At 42.0% G+C, this 20515-nt stretch overlaps 1 protein-coding gene across 9 annotated transcripts in view; it reads left to right on the top strand.

Annotated features, from left to right (window-relative positions):
- The window catches only part of ZMYND11 (zinc finger MYND-type containing 11), a 105267-nt gene extending 92091 nt beyond the window's left edge, over positions 1 to 13176 (top strand). For 8 of the 9 annotated variants that reach the window (XM_015617932.3, XM_015617937.3, XM_015617936.3 and 5 more), the window contains 5 exons: positions 686 to 893; positions 2703 to 2771; positions 4540 to 4812; positions 5901 to 6086; positions 10725 to 13176. In XM_015617932.3, the coding sequence (XP_015473418.1) occupies positions 686 to 893; positions 2703 to 2771; positions 4540 to 4812; positions 5901 to 6086; positions 10725 to 10847 (859 nt within the window). In that variant the 3' untranslated portion in view covers positions 10848 to 13176. The remainder of the gene's footprint in view (positions 1 to 685; positions 894 to 2702; positions 2772 to 4539; positions 4813 to 5900; positions 6087 to 10724) is intronic. The other variant, XM_015617934.3, reaches the window with a different exon arrangement.
- The last annotated feature ends 7339 nt before the right edge of the window (positions 13177 to 20515 follow it).

Genomic DNA, 20515 nt, shown 5'->3' on the forward strand with positions numbered 1-20515 from the left:
CTTTTCACAAACATGTCATTTGTTGAGTATTTAATCTGTTAGGCAGATGTGCATGGCAGTGACTCTATATTTTCAATGTCCAATGTTGCCTAGTGCTTGGTATAACCTTTCAAAATGTCAAGACCTGCCCATCTGACTCTCTGAGGATTCTCTGAATATATTTGAGAGGACAAAGTAACTTTGGAACCATGAATTCAGTCCAAAGAAGTGTGACAATCCCCATGGAAGTTCAGTCCTGATAGACAGGAGCCCAGAACACAAAATGTCTCTATTCAAGGTGATGAGTTGGTACATCCTTGACAGTTTTAGGAAAGAGTTCGAGAGCTAAACTGGATTAGCATATGAACCTCCAGTGAAAAAATGTTTCTGTGTCTGAGTCAGGGCATTTAGTGAGAGAGCAGGTAAGAGATAGTGCTGGGGAAGGTTTGTGGCTCATCAAAAATGAAAGAGACTTTTAGTCATAGCACCAACAGCTAACAAGTATTTATAGAAACAAAAATGTCTAACAGCATGCAGTCCATTCTTTTATTTCAAATGTGTTGAGTTTAAAAAAAAAAATCAAAGTATAAAGGAATTGTCAGTGATAGGCCATTGTGAAAAACTGCTTTTGAAGTCAGTTTCTCAGGTCGAGATCCTTCACCTGTATTTAATGTTTCTGAACCTGTCTGTGCTGTGTATTCTAAAGGGCCTGGATCCCCTCTGAAAACATTCAAGACATCACAGTTAACATCCACCGGCTGCACGTGAAACGCAGTATGGGATGGAAGAAGGCCTGTGATGAACTGGAACTGCACCAGCGTTTTCTTCGTGAGGGGAGATTCTGGAAATCAAAGAATGAGGACAAAGGGGAGGAGGAGGCAGAGTCGAGTATCTCTTCCACTAGCAATGAGCAAGTGAGTGCTGCTACAATATTAGCAATTCATTAAAGAGTACAAAGACAATGTCTTTTTGATTAATGTGCTATTAAATTAGCCTTGTGCTCTGTCTGCAGGTTTGTGATGACAAGAGGGTTCAAAGACTTATTCTCCCTATGTTTTGTAGCTCAGTAATGATAGCAAGAATATAGATTTTCTTCTTTTCTCTGTTTCTTGGATGACCTTTGTGAAGTTTCAAAGCGTTTGTCACGTACAGCACCTTGATGAGACAGATTAAGATTTCTAAAGTTAAATAGGAATGTTCAAGTCAAATGTCACAGATATCAGATGGACTGCAACACTGTCTTCTTGGAGCCCTATCAAGGGACAGCCCTGTAGCTGCTCAGCCTTTTCACAGCTGGAGTATGTTCACTTTGAGCTCTATTCTGCCTTCAGATCCACAAGTAACACCATCCATGACATTTTCAGCAGGTCCAACTAAAGTGCAAATGTTGCACTTGAGGACCATGTGACCAGGAACTGATTAGTCATTAAAAATAATTTTGCTAAACAATAAAAATGACATTGTTTTAACAAAGAGCACAAATGGCCAAGATCCAAAACTCTGCATTTCCACATGGAAATTCCTGTATCATAGCTGATCTTTACAAATCATTCATTGACCAAGAGGGTGTTAATATATTAACTACTAGTGACTTGGCACTAAGATTTTCATAGTTTGCAGGATGCTTCTCTGTATTTTTGGCAGCCCTTTCTCTGGCAACATCTTTCCTCATTTAAAACCACTATCCTTTCTCCAAGTCTGTATTCAAAAAACAGGAATATTTTGATCCTCTTCCTTTTTCCTTTTGTCAAACAGGTCTATCATCCAATTTGGAACTAAAAATTTAAAAGTTTATAAAACTCTATATTGTGGTGGGAAGTTGTTCCTTATCAAAGTGGTTTTAGGGCTTTTTAGCCTGGTTTGCTTAGCCAGCCCTTTATTTAAAGTCTTGTGTGCAGTCATACAACAGCCTGTGGTAAAAAAGGAAAATGGTCACAAGTAAAAGATAAGTGGTATTTTTTAATTTTTTTCTGGAATGTCAGTCACAGGGTCTGAAGTGTCCATTTGTATATTTAGTCTTCAATGCCAACTATTCATCCTTGACTTGGCTAATGCTTATACCTGTTTTACTGGTTTCCCAGATACAGGAACACAGGAGTAGCCATCAAACTCACTGTTCTGCTGTGGTCTGCAATATCCTCTTACTAACACTAGCTAGTACTTGAGTGCTTCAAAAGCAGGCTTAAGAACTTCTCTACAAGATAATTACCACTCACTTAGATCTCATCCATGTTTCTACTGTGAGATTGACTTTTATTCTAGAGCATAAAGTTCCATAGCCCTCTAGTTATAATCCAGTCTAGATGATTTTCCCATATTAACATACTTACATTCTCTTTATAATCACTGCTGTTTTCTAGCATCCAACAATATCTGATTTTTAAGTATAGGTCACCGATACCAGAATATCTCAGAAAACAAGTGTATGAACTTGTGTGTGCAATGAAGAAAGGAATGGTTAAGAGTATTTTAGCAAGTGCATATTGAATGGCAGAACTTCTTCATTAATTTTGTTCCTTCATGCAGTCATAGTCATCAGTGATAATGTAGAAAGTTTATTGTGTGCAGTTCTCACTTAAGAACATTTAATTAACGTTTCTATTTGATACCCTAAATAATTGCAAATAATCACAAATGAAAGGCACATCAGTTACATTACAATGAAATCCACTTACATGAATTTGGTTTGGGTTGATTCAATATGCTTTTCTTAATGTTCACAGCTGAAGGTTACTCAGGAACCAAGAGCAAAGAAAGGACGACGTAACCAGAGTATGGAACTCAAGAAAGAAGTGAGTAACCTCAATTACTGTATTTGTAGAGATAGCAAAGTACAAAAGGTCTGAAATTTTAATAGGCATACCTTCAATTTTAGTTACCTTTTAGTGATGGTACAGTATTAGTCTTGGAATTTCCAGCCCCACAGCTTGGTACTCCTTGCTAACAAATGTAATTGTGCCTCCCACGTGCAAGTAACGTGTGTCATCATGGGCATATCTGTGTCACGAATAAAGCAAGTCAGCTTAAAACATTTCTTTTTTAATAACAGATTCAGGATATCAGTAAGTCCATAAACGGTGGAAATTAGGAAGTGCTATCGAGACTATTAACCATATCCACTTTGTCTGCGGGGCTTCCCTGCGTATCCCGCTTGCAGGATCAGGGAGGCAAGGGCTGCGTTATTGCGCGTGTACACAAGGGGGCTCTTACAGAGAGAGCCGTAAATCTGTTCCCGAACCGCCAAGGACTTTTTCCTGGCCTTGTTCCAGCTGCCCGAGGAACGCTGAGAAAAATGTGCGCATATGCCCGTTCCTTGCAAGAGGACTCGGGATGCCGCTGCAGAGGAGGGAGCAGGTACTGTTGCAGCAGAGCTCTCTGTTGTGGCTGGAACAGGGACATGGCCACTCCTAATTCCTGGGCAGCTGCCTCCCCATTGTCCCTGATCCTGCGGGAGGCAGCGTCATGGATGGAGGCAGTGACACAGTCTGTGCTCCCCGGGGCACAAACTGTGTTTGAATGCAAGATAGGGAGATTACAGGAGGATGTCTTGCCATTCTTACTGTGTTTTCTGTCAAGCAAATACTGTAATTTGCTTCATATATTTATGTCTTAACATGCCTTCTTAGCTCTGATCAGCGATCCAGAAGTCAATCACAGTGACCTCTTAGGGAGTAATTGATTGCAAAAGGGAATAAATACACAGTCAGCCTTTTGAATTGTGCGAGCAAATGCCTCATCACACACGCAGGCACAAAGTCCAGTCCTGAGCAAGGCTTTGTCTGTACACTGCTAAATGAGCATTAAAACATCTACCTTTAAATAAAAATAAAAATCTTTTGTGTCTTCAGACACTTGAAATAGCAGTAAGCATTTCCAGGAGTATAACTTCGATCTGTTGTAAAGAGCAGGAGCAATTGGTATTACACTGTAATAACACAGGCAGCTAGATTCAGCACAGTACACTACAGTAACAGTGACTTCTTTCTTGATAATTGTGTAATTATACAGAGCTTCTGTGGTCATCCAAGTCTAGTTCTATATTATTGGAATCAAGATGTAGACTCTCATTAGCCTTTCATCTTCAAAGGACCTTTGAAGTACCAATCAATCTTTGCAGCAGTTCAATGGAATCAGTGGAATATCACAAACTCCGCTGCAGCCTGTTGGGTCAGAGTAAGCCCAGAGTTTGCCAAAACAATTTAGGAGCCTTGGCCATTCAGCTGTAGTCTCTTTAGGCAGAATATTGTGGGGGGAAAAATATCTCTAGTAAACCTCTAGCAATCCCAAGGAGTCAGCACAGCCTCTGAGGTTTTTCATACTTTTGGGGAGGTGAGGCTGGCTGAAGTCAGAAAAGACTGACCCAAGAGCCAGCCCACTCCCAAGCTGGTTTCCACTGGGATCCCACATCCCATTAGAAGTACAGGTCTTCAACAGACACCTTTCACATTAACTATACTGATATTAGGCAAGTAACATTTTTTCTTTGGGGGAACTGAAAAGTTAACAGGTTGACTTGTTCTATTTTGATATCTGATTGATAAGTTTGTTCTTTCTCTGCAGGAGCCAGAACCTGAAACTGAAGCAGTAAGTTCAAGCCAGGAAATTCCCACAATGCCTCAGCCCATTGAAAAAGTTTCAGTCTCAACTCAGACCAAGAAGTTAAGTGCCTCTTCTCCAAAAATGCTGCATCGGAGCACCCAGACCAGTAACGATGGAGTGTGTCAGAACATGTGCCATGACAAATACACCAAAATCTTTAACGATTTCAAGGACAGGATGAAAGCTGATCACAAAAGAGAAACTGAGAGAGTTGTGCGAGAGGCAGTGGAAAAGGTAACACTTGTTGAACACCACCTACACTGGGTTGAGGAGAGGCAGTTTAAGGGATTTTTTTCACATTCTTTCTATTTTTGTAACAACCACTTACCAAAATGAATAAAAAGCCTTTTCCAAAGAGACCACATAAAAATAGTCTCCATTATGGCTTTTTTAGACCATTTCTATACCAACAAACCTACTTTAAACAGAAAACTCTTGGCTTTTTTGATTCTTGTCCAGTGAAATCAGTTTGTGATCCAAAACTGAAACTAATTGTTCACTCATGAGTATCTGTTTCCAAAGCCTTTCTCTCCATTGTTAAATGTGATTCTAAACAATGTCATTGTTCAACTGTTAGTCATAAATAATTCTTCTTTTCTCCATCTTCTGACCTAAAGATCAAATAGGGTCACTGAAATTTGTTTGAATTTTCTTATCTAATATTAACCTGTTTAAAATTCAATGTCTAAGCTTGACCTGGTCACCTTTGGCTGGAGAGAGCAGGGCAATTTGGAGGATGATTTGTCTGACCTCTCTTAAGTACCTGCCTTAAGATAAGACAAATAAGATGAATTTTCTTCTGGATGAAGGACTGTGAAATGAGCCTAGGGAGTTCAAGTGTTAATCTTCTAGGATTAAGACACTGAATGTGTAGATACCTGAGTAAGGGCAAAGGAACCTCACTGACAATGAATACTAAAAGGTATCTCTTAATGAACTCAATACTCTATTTCTTATTTTCCATTTTGCACTTATTGTAGATTTATATGCAGTTGTAGATCTGGAAAAAACAAAATCTTTTTAAGAGAAATTAATAAATTTATAAACTGATAATTGAGCAAATATTTATAGAATTTATGTAGCTGTTGTTGTAGGTGCTTAACAGAGTAGAAATAAAGTGACATTTTTATTTTGATTAATTCTGATTTAAATTTTTGTTAAATCTCTAATTGAGTAATTTTTATTTCCTAAATAGTAGAAATCTCTAGTTAGGTGACCTCTACCTGCACCACTAATAGAGGTTTAAAGAGTAGAGGCTTAAATATGACACTTCTAACTGCAGTAGCTGTCCCTTGACTTGTTTTGCTGACTGTCTTTGGCAGCTGCGTACAGAGATGGAAGAAGAGAAAAGGCAGGCTGTAAATAAAGCTGTGGCCAATGCACAAGGAGAGATGGACAGAAAATGTAAGCAGGTAAAGGAGAAGTGCAAAGAAGAATTTTTAGAAGAAATTAAGAAACTAGCAGGTCAGCACAAGCAACTGATTTCCCAGACCAAGAAGAAGCAGTGGGTAAGTGTCAAAAACTGATCACAAGAGACTAAGTGGAAATGTATAATGCATCTGCAGGCCAGTTGAAGGGGATTTCTTCCTTGCTTTTAACTGCACTGGTCTTTCACTGGTCTTTCAGCATTAAGGCTTTCTCCTTCATATTACTGTTTCAAATCTTCTCCAAATTTCAACTTGGTGTTTTGATTACTTTCCATCTTAATTTGTTAGTGCTAACAGCAATATCTTCTCAAGTCCAGTCAGATCTTAGTATCAAAAATATTTTTTTTCCAAATGCAGTTTTACTCTGTGTAAGATATGCTTTGCATTATGTTCACACTCCTTTGATCTTGAGACCTCAGAGGGTACAATATCTGGCTGCATCAATTTGGATTCCCCTGCTAATAAGGCTATTAGTGATATCCTTTTGGCCTTTTCCTCTCCTTGCTTTTTCTACAGCTCTTTTATATTCCTTTATATTTAAGACATGCCATTTGGAAATGCATTCCTCTCTTGTTTGGTCCTTAAGTGCAAATTTCCAGCATCACCTATGAAAAACATGTTGGTGAGCCCTTTAGAAACACAAAAATAGAAATCTAACTTACTGTTCTGTTACATGCCACCAACTTTTCCCTGGTTTTATTTGGATTGTGGCTCATGCTTTCTCAGGCTGAAGTGTGTTCTCCCACATGGCTGTGCAGCACCTAGCCAAACACTGCAAGTACCATAAACTGTGCTGCTTGCCAGGGGCAGAGTGCAGGTGTAAATTGCTCCCCTCAGGAGCTGGGATCTGGCACATGCACAAACTCCTCTTTCTCTTTGCTGATTTTCACAGAACATGGGTGTGAAAGCCATTGTTCAAGAAGTCACACAGCACTGTGACAGTTGTCTGTAACACACAGAGGGGTGGGCACAGGATTGCAGCACTGGTGGGGCTGGAAAGGAGCAGGAGCCTCCAGGAGACAGCATGAGCTAAGGGACAGTCAGTCTTGCTACCTCCCTGCAGCCCCCTTTGCTATAAAGGGCTGTTTTGCTGCTGCTCAGCCTCATTAGTCCCTGTGCTTACATGAAATGATGGTCCCTGCAGGGAAAACTCTGCTCTGGAGAAGAGCGGAAAAAGTATTCAGGCGAGACAGTCAGTAGCTGAATATCACAGTTATGAGTTTGGTTTTTGGAAAGAGAAGAATTACTTCAAATGCCAGAGCTCCTGTAGAGTCTTTATTTCTGTTCCTCACAGAGGTTTTACTGTCGGTTACGTGGTGCAGTGCTTGGGTCTCTGTCAATAAGAGAATTCCTTCCTGTCTACCTGTCTCTGCAGACCAGAGAAGTTGCTTGTGACTGACTTGATGGGGTTACTGTGTTCAATGTGCCACCAGCTGCTGGTGCCTGTGTGCATGTGCTCACCTGTGGCACTGGAGAGGGAAATGGAATTGCCTTTGCCCACTATAGAATATGTCAAATTACCTCTGCTCTGTCATGAGTGAAGACACACGTGTGAACCATTGTCACCATTCAGCTGACATGCAGTAACTCAGGCACAATAACTTGGTTGTGAGGCTGGACTCTTAGCTCTGCCTGCTTTTTGGTGGTTTTGAAGGCAGAATTTTTGAAAGAGACTGACTGGAGTTACTTTTATCTGCTCCAATGTGCCTTTATTGTATCCTTCAGACTAATCAGAAAATGCCCTGGTACCACATCACTGAATTTATTAATGAGGACATAAAACTTCTCTACTGAGCAAAACAATCAAAAGATAGAAAAAGTATTTGACAATCTTGCCTGTTTCTGTGGCCTCGAACTATCTGTCAATCACCAGCCTAAATGAAGGCATCATGCAGACAGCTGGTTTGCATGTGGCAGGAGAGGGAGGGTCAGGATAAACACCTCTGCATTCAAGCTGATGGATCTGCCTGCCAACACACAGCCCCAGGCAGCTGGACTTGGTCCAATTACACAACTCCCCAGTGATTATTCCTTCAGTGGTACTAATGACAGTCCCTGGTGTGTAGTACTGCACTTGTATGCTGCTATTATAATGATACCTCCTTACCAAAATCTCATGTAATTAACACACATACTAAATGAGTTTTGGGGGCTTTGCTTTTTAATTAGGAGCAGAGACCTCTAGTTTTGTGTAATGCTGATGTCTAGGATTGGGAATACAGCTGCTATTATTCACACTGTATTTGTCTTTTTCTCATACCTAAAAAAATAGTCCAGTTGGGATGAAGGGATCATTTTTCTGGTGGTGTACTGGAACATGAGATGTACTTCTAGCCCTCAGAAGACTAATGCATAGTTAAAGAATAACAGTTACTCTTTCTCTAGCTGGTCATAATTGCCTTGGCTTAGCCCAATTTCATTTTTATATCTTCATAAAATTTGGGTTTAATACAGATACCTCAAGTAAATAGCAAACAAAGGAAGAAATGTAAAGGCAGGAATAACAGTAATGAGATTATGCAGCTTGGTGGCCTCCAGGGTACAGGCTGGAGTGCTGGTCTTGACAATGTTTCTGTTTTAGTTTCTCCACGTTCTTTTATTGGTATATAAGCCTTATTTAAGTCCATGCATAGGTCATTTCCATAGGCTTTTAACTTTTTTTTCTTTCAAATTTATTTACACATATATTTATTTTAACTTGCAACAGGTGGTCTTTAAGTGAATGAGCATTGTCTGTGATGTGTCCTGTCTGAAACAAAACCCCAAGTGATTGATAACATTTAGAAAGAGGAAAATACAAAGAAAAGAGAAGGCCTGAGGCCAGCTGGCATTTTGCCTCCAGTGCCACATGTGCTGGTACCAGCACAGATGACACTATTTTCCCTTTGTAAGTGGAGATTTACATCCCACACTTATGGCCAGCATATGTAAAGGGAAGTGCAGGACCCACAGATCAGTTGTCCTCTCCTGTCATAGCATTTTTTGATGTCTCCAAGCCAGCAGATGTGAATTTGGTCTCTGGGCTGAGACCCATGCTGTACATAATGGAGGGACACAGCTGTTCCTGCACCTTTCCAGCAGATGATCCTAATGGCTCCCACAGGCTTGTGAGCAGCCAGCAACATGAAAAACCAGGAAAACAGCTCTCGAGAGAACACTTGTTTGCAGACATTTTTACAAATAAACTTCCCAGGAGCTAAATTATGGAAGGAAAATGGAGAGGTTCCCTTCTCACACAGCTAGGGCAGTCCCTTTATTGCTGATGTAAATTAATGGTTATCAGTTTAGCCAATGTAAATGCTGTCTTTCTTGGATCTGTCTTTCAGTAGTGTGGGTTGTTGTAGCTTTTCTTTTGAGGCAGTTGCATCTGTTTTCTTTGTAATTCCCTGTTTTATTAGCAAAGCTGTAGCTAGACAGGACATAAAAAGTAAATTTTGTGTTACTCTGTGGTTTGATAGCAGCCTGCACAGACTGTGTGATATCCCTCCCCCTGTTCCCCATCATGCAATAAGCATTTCAGACTGGATTCCTAAAGATGCTTGCTGATTTTTAGCAGACCAAATTCAGGAAGACAATTTTGAGGTTGTTAGAAGCTGGCTCTCCTGGATACAGAAGTATAAATGGTAACTTAGCAGCAATGCCACCTTACTTCATGGAGTTTTGTCAAATTGACAGTGAATGCTTTTGCAGCACTCCCTCCTATGCAGGGGCATAAACCCACCTGAAGATTGCCTGCAGGGGTACTGTACCTCCTTGATGGCCACCCATAGTGCTGACCAGAATGTTGAATTCCCTTTCTTAGTTCCTCAGAGGCCACAGGGATATTTCCCAAGTAGCTTTTCCAGCTATCAGAGGGCTGGGGCCGTTCTGTGTGCTCTGAGGTAGAAATTATCTTTGCTGCAGCTTTCCCCAGAACCAAAAAATTCTGCAAAAATCACGGGCTGTGCGGCATCTTTCTTTCAGGAGTTTTGTACAGTTCTGGCAGGCAGGACAAAGGCAAGAGCCCAGAGCACCAACCTGTGTACAACAGGCCTTCTTGGGTTTGTCTAAGACTTGCAGGAAAAGCCTCTTTTTTGATCTGCTTAGTAGCACTAATGGAGCACAAGGTTTTCCCTTCAGGAGGTGGCAGTGCTGGCTGGCAGTCAGCAAACCCCAGTGACAGCAGCCTCCTTGCAGGCTGACCCCAGATGGGCTATAACAAAACAGGAGTTCTTGTCTCCTGGGATGTTATTGTTGTGACTTTTTCTAGACCAAAAGGATCTTCCCCAGCAACCTCTGGACAGGTTGTGCTTATAAAGAAACCTCAGAAACATTGATTTTCAAGATTGTACAGAGCCTGTTCACACCAGCAATGCCTGTTGATTTATTGTAGCTTTTAAGACATAGATCAGGGTGCTATTACACAAATGTAGGGTAAAAGATGGCTCCTGTGCTGTGTGGCTGAAAAATGTCAGTCCACCATTCTGAGAGATGAGTTTTCTTAAGTGAGAGATGATTTTTTGAAAAGCAATAATCCAGACTCTGGAAAATAGGAATGTATTGTGTGGATTTTCTGAAATTGCTGCTTCACTCAGCACGTGTGAAAAATGCCCTGGTGCCCCTGGGTGCCCCCGAGCATAAATGAGAGGAGCATTGCTTTGCAAGTGCTGCTGTGTGCTGGGGTGGGGGAACGCTGGTGAGCTGCCAGGGGAGTAATCCCATCTCGCTTGTTCTCCCCAGTGCTACAACTGTGAAGAGGAGGCCATGTACCACTGCTGCTGGAACACTTCCTACTGCTCCATCAAGTGTCAGCAGGAGCACTGGCATGCCGAACACAAACGTACCTGCCGCAGGAAAAGATGAAAGAGTTACTTCTCCCCTAGAGCGCCACCCCAATGATTGCTATTCTCAGACAGAGCGGTTTTTGTTTCAGAAAAAATAAAAATAAAAAAAGCCAAAATTGTTTAGAATTTGTTTCCCATTTTGCACCAGCCTTTAAACACTTTTCGTAAAAGAAATTTTGCACAGTTATTTCAGTCTTCTGTTAAAAATGCTCCTCCAAAATGTTGTCAGCAAAATTAATTGAACATCTGTGGGAGCAGGTTACTTCAAATAATTTTAAACTAGAGGATTTATTGCATTTTCAGCAAATTTTAAGACATTTTTAGGTTTTGCAGGGATTTTAATCTTTAAAAGCAGCAGATCTAAAAACAAAAAAAAGATGAAAGTTTAACAAAGAGGAACATTTAAAAACTAGTTCTGAATGTAAGAAGTACAGAACTGTTTCAGAAAATCAAAGCATACTACCTTGATGTAACATTTATTTCTTAACCTTGTTGAGCTGGTTTTGTTCAGCTTAATTTTACTGTTTAAAGGCATTATCTATTGGTTATACCAGTGGGTACATGATTGAATTTAGGGAACAGGGTTAACACAGCAGGTGCTAGTCCTGCGTATTTTTTCTTAAATATTTCCCAACTGTGTTTTATTTTCATTATTTCTTTTCAATATATAACTTTTATAACAAAATATTAGCTTTGATCTTGTAGCTTAAAATCACAGGGAACTGGGGTAATCTTTTACTGAGCTGGATCTTAGAGAAAAATGAATATTTAAATTTTGAAGTTTGCACATTTCATCTTTGTTCTAACATGAGTGCTTATAACAAGAATAAGAAAAGCCAAAAAAATTAAAAAAAAAAAAACAACAGACAAACAAAAAAACCAACTACCTTTATTCATACTCGGAATTTTGAGGCATACAAATTACTTTATTGCTCCCCCTTTCAGCCTCCCCAATTCAATGTCATTTGACCACCTCTGATCTGGTGTCACCTGGTCCATTGTAACTGATAATAAAAGGAGAAAAAGCACTTAAGTTTCACAGAAGCCGTTATGTTTGTAGTAATGGGTCATTGCCTAATAATGAGCTCCATCACTGTACTCAGAATGAAGAATAATGCATGTTAATTTTCTTGTATTAAAGATGCCGTGATTTGTAAAAAGTCTGTATTTTGCGGAATGTCTGGATTAAGAAGCATTACCAATAGGAATGGATCGATAGTTGAAAAATTATTTTCTTTTTTGTTTGTTTTATATATAGATATATTAATTGCATCCATGTTCAGAGACAATTTTTTAAATAGATGTAAAGCTTACTTAAATAGCTTTTCTTTTAAAGTGTCTCCACATCTTAGTTTCTTTCAAAGATTGGTCTTAGACTGAGTCATTTGCCCATTAATCATCCAGCTATTTTTTGAGGAGTTAGAGGAATAATTTGTAAATATTTATTTAGATCTTTGATATTTATTGAAAGCAATTACATGATGGAACGATGGAAGCTGAAGAATAAGGAGGAAAGCCTTTTTAAAAAGTTTTCTCTAAGATTTGTCAGGGTCATTGTAAAGACAAAAATATAACTAAGACTTCTGTGAACTACCACTGAACTCCTGACCTTTTTTACTTACAGTGGTGATATAAGTTAATTGACTAGATACTGCCAAATAATGCCCAATATGTTGCAGAAATTAAATGGTAAGTTGATTGGAAAAAATAGTAAGTAGATGGTAACTTGTATTACCACAGCTACATTATTGCCTGATAAATGTGTAATTAACTTTTGTCGCCTCTGTGTTGTGACTGTAAAACACTTCACAACTAAAAATCAATCTTGTTCGATTACTTTACAAGTTCCAAAACTTCGATCCACCCCTATGAAAGCAAGTATTGTGGAAATATTTTTGGTGTAAAATCATTCCAGAATATGTAATATTTAACTGATAGCTGCATGAAAGTAAGATTCGTGTTACTTTGGCTTTTTTGTCTCTGTTGACACGGTTGCACATTTCCAAGTTACTACAGCGTGAAAACTGTGTGTTTTAAAGAAAAAAAAAAAGAAAAAAAAAAACACAAAAAAAAAAACCAAACAAAAAAAAAAGATTGTGGCCTGGTTTTGTATAAGTTTTAGGTAAAATTACAATTGATTGTTTTAGGAACCATGACTTAAAATTAATTTTTCTGCAAATCATAAAGCTATATTAAAGTGTTGAGCTTAGCCACTATGCACATTGTAATTATTCATTGTGGCTGTCCAGTTTATGATGCATTCTGGCATTTTGTAAGCTGCTCTGACTAGCAATATATAGAGTCATTTAATGTGTTAACATTGGTTAATAAATGTATTTAAAAAAATCCCTCACTGAATGTGACTGTGTTGATTTTGGCCCGTTGTCCTCATGTCCTGGGGTGGGCAGGCCTGAGGCTGTTGTTGTTGTGCTCTCACCAAGGGAGACCGGGGCTGTGCACGGGAGCTGGGCCTGCACTCCCGGAGCCTGGTTCCTGCCTCCAGGGGAGCCGGCAGGCCGTGGAAGGGTTTGAACATTTAACATTTAACATTTAACACGGCTCTCGGCACCGACAGCGAGTCCTTTCAGCCCGTGCAGGGCCAGCAGGCCCCGGGGGTTGCACCCATCGAGTCCTGGTTTTGGAGCAGATCCTGCAGCGGCCTCCGCCAGACTGGGGCTCAGCCCCGCTATTGCCTCCTCCCTCACCCGGTCGCCAGCCCTGAGCCTGTGCCTGCTGTGTGTTTGATGAAGTAATTCCCTCTGGACAGACTGAAGGAGCCAAGTTCACCCGAGAGCAGCGGGATTTCTCCTGCCAAGCCCTGAGCAGCGCAGTCCCACTCGCTTGTGAAGCCACCACTTGGTGCCAGTGAGGTGTCCGAGGGGGCCGCGGGCCCGTGGAGCACATCCTGCAGAAACAGCCACATGGGGACAGGCCAAAGGCAGAGTGGGGCATCCTGGGGCTCCATCGGGACTTCAGGGCTGCAGTAGGGACGCTCTGGGAGTTGGTTTCAGTCTTGGAATTCAGAATTTCCCTATGGAAACTAAGACCTGGCAAGACCTTTAAGTCCCAAGGGATCCCTCAAAGTCTCTTTTATTATTTTACTATCCAAACAGTTCTGTTCTTACACGAGCCAAATTTTATTCCTTCATCTTGATGAAACTCAATTAGGTGTCAGCTGCCAGCATAGTGAATCACACAAGCTGGAAAAGCAGGATTAAGAATAAACAGCATCTCCCTTCAGCTCCCCTCCCAGGGCATTTTCCCCGTTTGATGACTGTGGTCACTCTTCAAGCTCAACACTGCACACCAGCACTCCAGTGCAGAAATCCCCAGTGAAAATGCTCCTCCACTCCCTTCTCCACATGCATTTGCCAGCTCAGGTGACACCTGTGGGGCCAGTACCAGGATCAAACAGCTCTCTGGACATGCCAAGGCAGCTTCTGCACTATGTAACATGGATTGTCTGTGACCTGCCGTGCTCCATTCCTGTCTCACACTGGGCCCTGTCACTGCCAGCTGGCAGAGCAGAGGAGCAGAGTTATCCTTGCACTGCTCCAGCTCTGCAAGTTTGCTTCCATCAGGAATCTCAGGGTGAATTGAGGCTTCTCTGCAGCATCGCCACTGCAGGTGGTGGTCCTTGACCATCAGTCTTAAAGGCTTAAACAATTTATTGTTGATTTTTCCTATTATTATCATTATTGTTGTTGGTTTTGTAATTAATTAATTAATTTTTTATTTATTTTTTTTTACTCTGGCTATTCCTTTATTTTAATAAGGAGGAGCTGTGGTTTCTGCCTCCTGCTTCCTTTAGGTGGAGTGAGCTGCCCAGCTCATGGCTTGTTTGCCTTTCACAGTCTTAAACGACCAAGTATGTGAAATATATTTGGGATTTGTTACTGGTAGTTAGGCCACCCAATCAATTTTAGCCTCCCTGACTGAGAGTACATATGTGATCTGTGTGTTTGCTTCTCAAATGCTTTCATTAAGTAAATTGAGGCGGGTATCTAAACCAGAGAAGCCCTTATTGTGTTGTTTCCTATTAAGGAAATGCAATTGCAAGTAGAAAGGCCCATCCATTTGTGAGAAAACTAGAATATTGTTGGGGTTAAGTGGGAGATGATTATAGGTAATGTAAAAGGAATAAAACCAACTATCTTGGACCTTCCAAACCCATATTTTAACCTAACAAAACCTATTTCCAGATGTCAAAAGCCTCAAAAGTATGATAGACTCTGAGTAATGCTCTTTGAAAAAGAAATGCTAGTTAGTAGAGGTTCAAAATTGTAAAATCAGAAAAAAAAGAACCAAGAGAAAATTAACTCTGAATTGTCCCTCCTGCTCCCCATGGCCATGCCTGCCCCAGGACCTCTCCAGCCCCATGACCCTAGAGCCACTGATGAGGTACAGAAGGGAAGTTTCATCCCTTCAGGGATGGCAAACTGCCATGAAGAGACTGAAATAAAGTGCAGCATCTACTTTGTAGATAATTTGTACATAGAAGGGGACTGATAATTGAAGATTATTCAGAAGAAATGCCAAGAAAGCCAGAACACTCCATGCTACAAGGCAGAGTGATGTGTTTGTTTACAAAGCCACCGGCCAGTTGCTGTAAACTCCCTGAGTGAAAACTAAGCTGGCGTGAAGCTTCAATGGAAATAGGATTTACCCTAGAGAGGTATCTAAAAATAAACTGAGTTCTGCTTCAGAAGACGCTGTGAATCTGGTTACACAAATTGCTTTACTAGTGTTTGGAAAAGGACTTCTGCAGAACAAAACACTGTTTATTAATAAAGCCAGAAGACTTTCATATTTAACTACTTCATTAACAGGAAAGGTAGCTTTTACAAATAGCTGCTGTAGGTGTCTTGGGGCCCCTCTTGCTGGCTCTGCCTCTCTCCTGCTCTCCCTCCCAGGGGAGCTGTAAGAGCCAGCTCTGCACTGGGCCAGTTTTGAGCCATGATCCCACCATGCTTGGCCACAGCAATTGTGTTGTGCTTTTGTCCCTTGTAACAGAGCCTTCAAGGTGGAAAATGGCTTCATTAAAAGTGAAAAGGAACTCAGTGCCTTGCACACAACAACTCTTGGAGCCCCTGTCACCAGGAAAGAGGGTTTTGGTGTGGGCCACCCCTCTGTGCCTCAGCTGAGGGGCATCCTGCTCACTGTCCTCGTTGGGGGGGTCTGTGGGTCTGCTGTGATGGGGGGAGAGCAGGATGAGGCCTCCAAACCCCAGGCAGGGACATCCCCTGCTGCTGGCTCTGCAGCTCAGCCCTGCCAAGATGCTCCTTCCCAATGGAGGAGCATGGCCAGAAACTCTGCCATGCGTGGCTTATGTGCTGGAGAGAGAATTTCTTTGGCTGACACAACACTTGACTGAGTGACAGAGCCTTTTCCTGTCTTTTCACAAGTCCATAGAGACCACAAGGGCTGGAAAGCCTTTTAGTTTTGCCCCAGAGAAATGCAAGATGTGCAGCTCAGTCATGCAATTGCTTGTTCTGCTTTCCCACTGACACTGGAGCCAGCAGCATTTTAACCCTGGGCTCCCCAGGCCAGTGGCTCCACAGCAGGAGCTGCTTCATGCTGGCTGAGCTGTTGGGAGGCAGCGCTGGATGCTGAGCCAGAGCCCAGCACTGCCCAGCCCTTCCCACCAGCAGTGTTCCTGCTGCCTCTCTCTGACAAATTTGGGTGGGGGCAATGCTGCACTTGCAAGGAAAGCCCCCAAGCCCTGGAGTTTCTCTCCCTCCAGTCAGTGGGGTGGCATTGGGATTCTGGGGCTGGGAAGTGGTGCAGGAGGCAACTCACACTGCAGGTGCAGGGACTGGATCTGTCCTGAAGTGCCACAGACTCTGAGAAGCTCTGAGCCACCTCAGGCTTCTCCTGATGCAGGGGCCTCCCTTGGAAAGCTAAGGACAATTGTCATAAAGAGGGGCCTGGCAACGAGAGAGTAGCAGGAGCTCAACCCTAAAACCCAGAGGCCTCCTTAGCCTGGCACAGCCTGGACTGTTGAACTCTGCCCCTGGTACTACCTCCACTCCAGAACCTTTCTCTATAGCCCAAGGCTAAAGTACACTCTCTGTACAGAATCATCTGCAGAGACAGAACCTATTTATGGGCTTCTCTTAAGCATCTTGTTCAGAATTTGCTTTTTCTCCCAGTTGCGATCCTGCTCCAGACCTCCCTGGGCAAAAGGAGTTTCCACCTCTCCCAACTATTGCTATCACCATTTGGTGAAGGAAAGGAGCATCTGGAGTTTCCTGTCCCATTACAGACCTAATTATTATTCTTCCTGTGGCTCAGCATTTCCAAATTAAAATGGGACTTTGCCACATCCCAAAACGACAGGTTGCATCCTGACTTTGTGTCTCTCCTGTGGATGCACTGGCTTTATCATGCTGGAGAGATAAATGGTGCTGGTAGTTGTAAGTGAAGTGCAATGACAGCACGTGTGGCTTATGCAGGCATAGCAAGATGCAGTCATACCAGTTTGGCAGCAAGGCTATGGCCCTGTTAGGTGTACCACTGGAAACAAGAGTTTTTAAAGGAAGTTTTTGTTTAAGAAAACATGGGATTTGCTGGAAAGTTTTCATAACTGAGTGATCTATAACAGTCATTTTATTATGGCTTAAAACAGTAGTTAAAAGCCTCTTGTACTGTAAAAAGGCTTTGCTCCAAGATGAAAAAATACCTCCCTCCTCTGAAGAAAAAAATAATAATTATAGCTGAGACCACACTTCTTTCTCTTTGCTAACCAAAGAGCTGTGAGAGAAGACCTTAAACATTCCCATTCAGTTTTTGTGGCCCTACACCCTGGAGTGGCAGGATAGGCTGTGGGTTTCCACAGTGGATGCCCAATGTCTGCCCTGGCAGTGAAAGCATTTTCAGGCTGTGCAAGTCCATCCCTGCCCCTGCAGCAGCCAGCAGGGACTGAGCCACACAGGGACCCTGCAAAGCCACACGAGGGTGTAGCCCCACCCCAGCTTGCAGGTCTTGTGGTTAGGAGGGAGTGAGGTATGCAAAAAAAGATCCTCCTGTGGATTTCAGGAAAGTATCCAAACCCAAATGTTTAAGAGAGGCATCCTAGAAATGCTAATGAGCATGTATGACTGCAATGGAAAGTTTAATTCTTTTGTACCTCCTCAGCTACTAATTTGGGTAGTTGCTGGCTCGAGTTCTTGTCTCCTGCTGCTCTATGAAATCTGCCTGTGCCATATTCACCTCCCTGGCTTCATGGAAACATTACTTCTTGCCTGCAGCTGCTTTTCCTACACTTGTCTTCTCCCAGAGTTTCTGCTCTCCAGCCCTGCCACTTACCTCATACAGCCCTGGTTGTTTTTTAGTTATTCAGACCATTAGGGTTGGTTTGTCCATGCCTTACACATATCTGTCCTCCCACCTCCATACACTTCCCCTCTTGGCTGAATTTAGCAGGAGTAGCTCATCCAGGCCCCCAGTCAGAACTTGGGGCTAAGAGCAGTGAGGTGTGTCTCAGCATCTGGAGCTTCCTGACTGAAATGCACTCCCCTAGGTGAGAAAATTAAAATGTAGGCCCCTAAAATTGGGTGCCTGATGTCACAGGGTTAGATAGTCTCAGCTGTTTGATCTTTACTCCATATGCAGAGTCTTCTTTTTCCTGGCCTCTCCTGCTACACCAAATGCCCTCCCTAAAACTGCCCTTTATTTATGGCTTCCTCACTGGTGTCTTTATCCTGATGGCTCAGTACAGTGCTTACCTTGGTGCCTCTCCTGACATCTCCAAACCTTTCCCACGTGCTGCCAGTCACACTTGGAAGTCACTCCCTGTGTAGATTCCATCAGCTTCATCCCCTTCTCCAGCCACTCTCCACAAGCCTAGGGGCATCAATCTACCAAAGCACAAAATTAAAACAAGATCAGCTTTGTGCCTTTAGGATCCACCATAAACTGGTCATTACATAGAATATTCTGCAGTTAACTTTTAAATTTATTATTAGATGTGTTGTGGGATCCCTGGGAAAAAGACTTATTTTTCCCCATGTGGATCGTAGGGGATACAATAGTGCCTTTGGAGAAATCTTTGTGCAGACCAGAAAGAAGAGCTCTGACTGTGACTGGCATGATGCAGCATACCCTGCTTAGTGAACCTGAGGGAATCTGAAATGCCATGCAGTTCCCAGTGTCAGGATGATGCCAGAAGATGCAGAGATGGCCTCCTCCTGGTCTGCTGTGTAAGAAAGGGGGAGCTGCTGTTTCAGCAATGCTGATCTCAGCCAGGTTCAGCACAAATAAGGCAAAGCTTGAGAGGGTTTTTGTACCGTCTTTAAGGTGATACCTCTCAAAAGAGAACAGAAAAACCATGAAAAGGAGAACCCTAAATCATGGTAAGGTGAGTGAGAGCTTTTGGGAGGGTAGGCTGCCAAATGGAGCACTCCAGATGTATAAAAACAAAACAAAACCCCATACATTTATGTTTAAGAAAAAATTAACAATATATTATTTTATATTTTATCTCCCCCCCAATGATTAATTTCTGCTTTCCCAATGTAGAATCTGGTTGCTTTTTTCTTTTACCTCTTCAAATCTCAGTTTTAAAGCAAAAACTTCTTCAAATAAAATAAATAAATAAATAATTTGATCGATCAATCAAAATCAGGGTTGGCTCTTACCCTGGGGACAGAGGTGTCCATCCCCCTTGGGATCACTCTTGTTGGCTGCATCTCTTCCCCACTGCCCATCCAGCCTGAGCCCAGCCCAGTCCCTTCAAACCATGAGTGTGTCCAGGCAAGGGCCACAGCTGGATTTGCCTCTCCAGGGGTGCAGAGGGTTCTGTGGCCCAGCAGGGGATTGTGAGAATTTGGAGCTCCAAACTCCCCTATATCAGCTTTGCTCACAAGGCGGCTGATGAGAATTTGTTGTTGATCTCTGTGCACACCCCTTCCTCCCTCCCTTGTTAATAACATAATAATAACAATGCATAAAGCAAATCTTTGTGTTGAAAACCAGAAAAGCTGTATTCTTTTATCAGACTTTTTTCCAAATCTTACATTCTTAGTATTAACATGATAATGAAAAAATTATGCTGTTCTCATTGTGCATGCTTCTCCTAACCCTGTGATTTTTTTGGTTGAAATTTCCCACCAGTTTTGCAGTGTTATAGCACTTTTTGCCAAAAATGTTTTTAAAATGTGGAATTGAAATATTTTAACCTTTTAAAAGCCTTAATCCCATTAACATAAAAATCAATCCCCTTTTTACTTTAATTAAATGATTTGTAAAATTGAATCAGGAACTACTTGCTGTTCTGCCATCCTCTTCCTTCTGCCATCTCTAACTTGTTTTCTCCTTCCCGCAATTTTTGTATCTCTCTCCCTGTGCCCAGGATAATTGTGGGTCCACAAAACTGCACCTACCTCTTGTGATAAGCAACCTGATATCTGAGCCATCAGAGATGGGATTTTACACGCTGAATTTCTCAGTCAGGACTCCAAAGACACGAGGACTGAGAATTTCACCCTTTGAAATCACATTTGGAAAACAAGAGCTGGGGCCAAACCTCTTCTCTGGGAATGCTGCTACTCAGCAGCTGGGAGCCAGCTCTGAAATCAAGGTCTTTTTGCAAAAAGGAAATGGGCAGATCACATTCCCAAGAGCGATCATCTGGCTGCCCAAGGCTACTGAATAGTAGGGAGGTTCTAGCCCCACATCTGTGAGTGA

This window comes from Parus major, chromosome 2 (genome assembly GCF_001522545.3).
Source record: "Parus major isolate Abel chromosome 2, Parus_major1.1, whole genome shotgun sequence".
NCBI lineage: Eukaryota > Metazoa > Chordata > Aves > Passeriformes > Paridae > Parus > Parus major.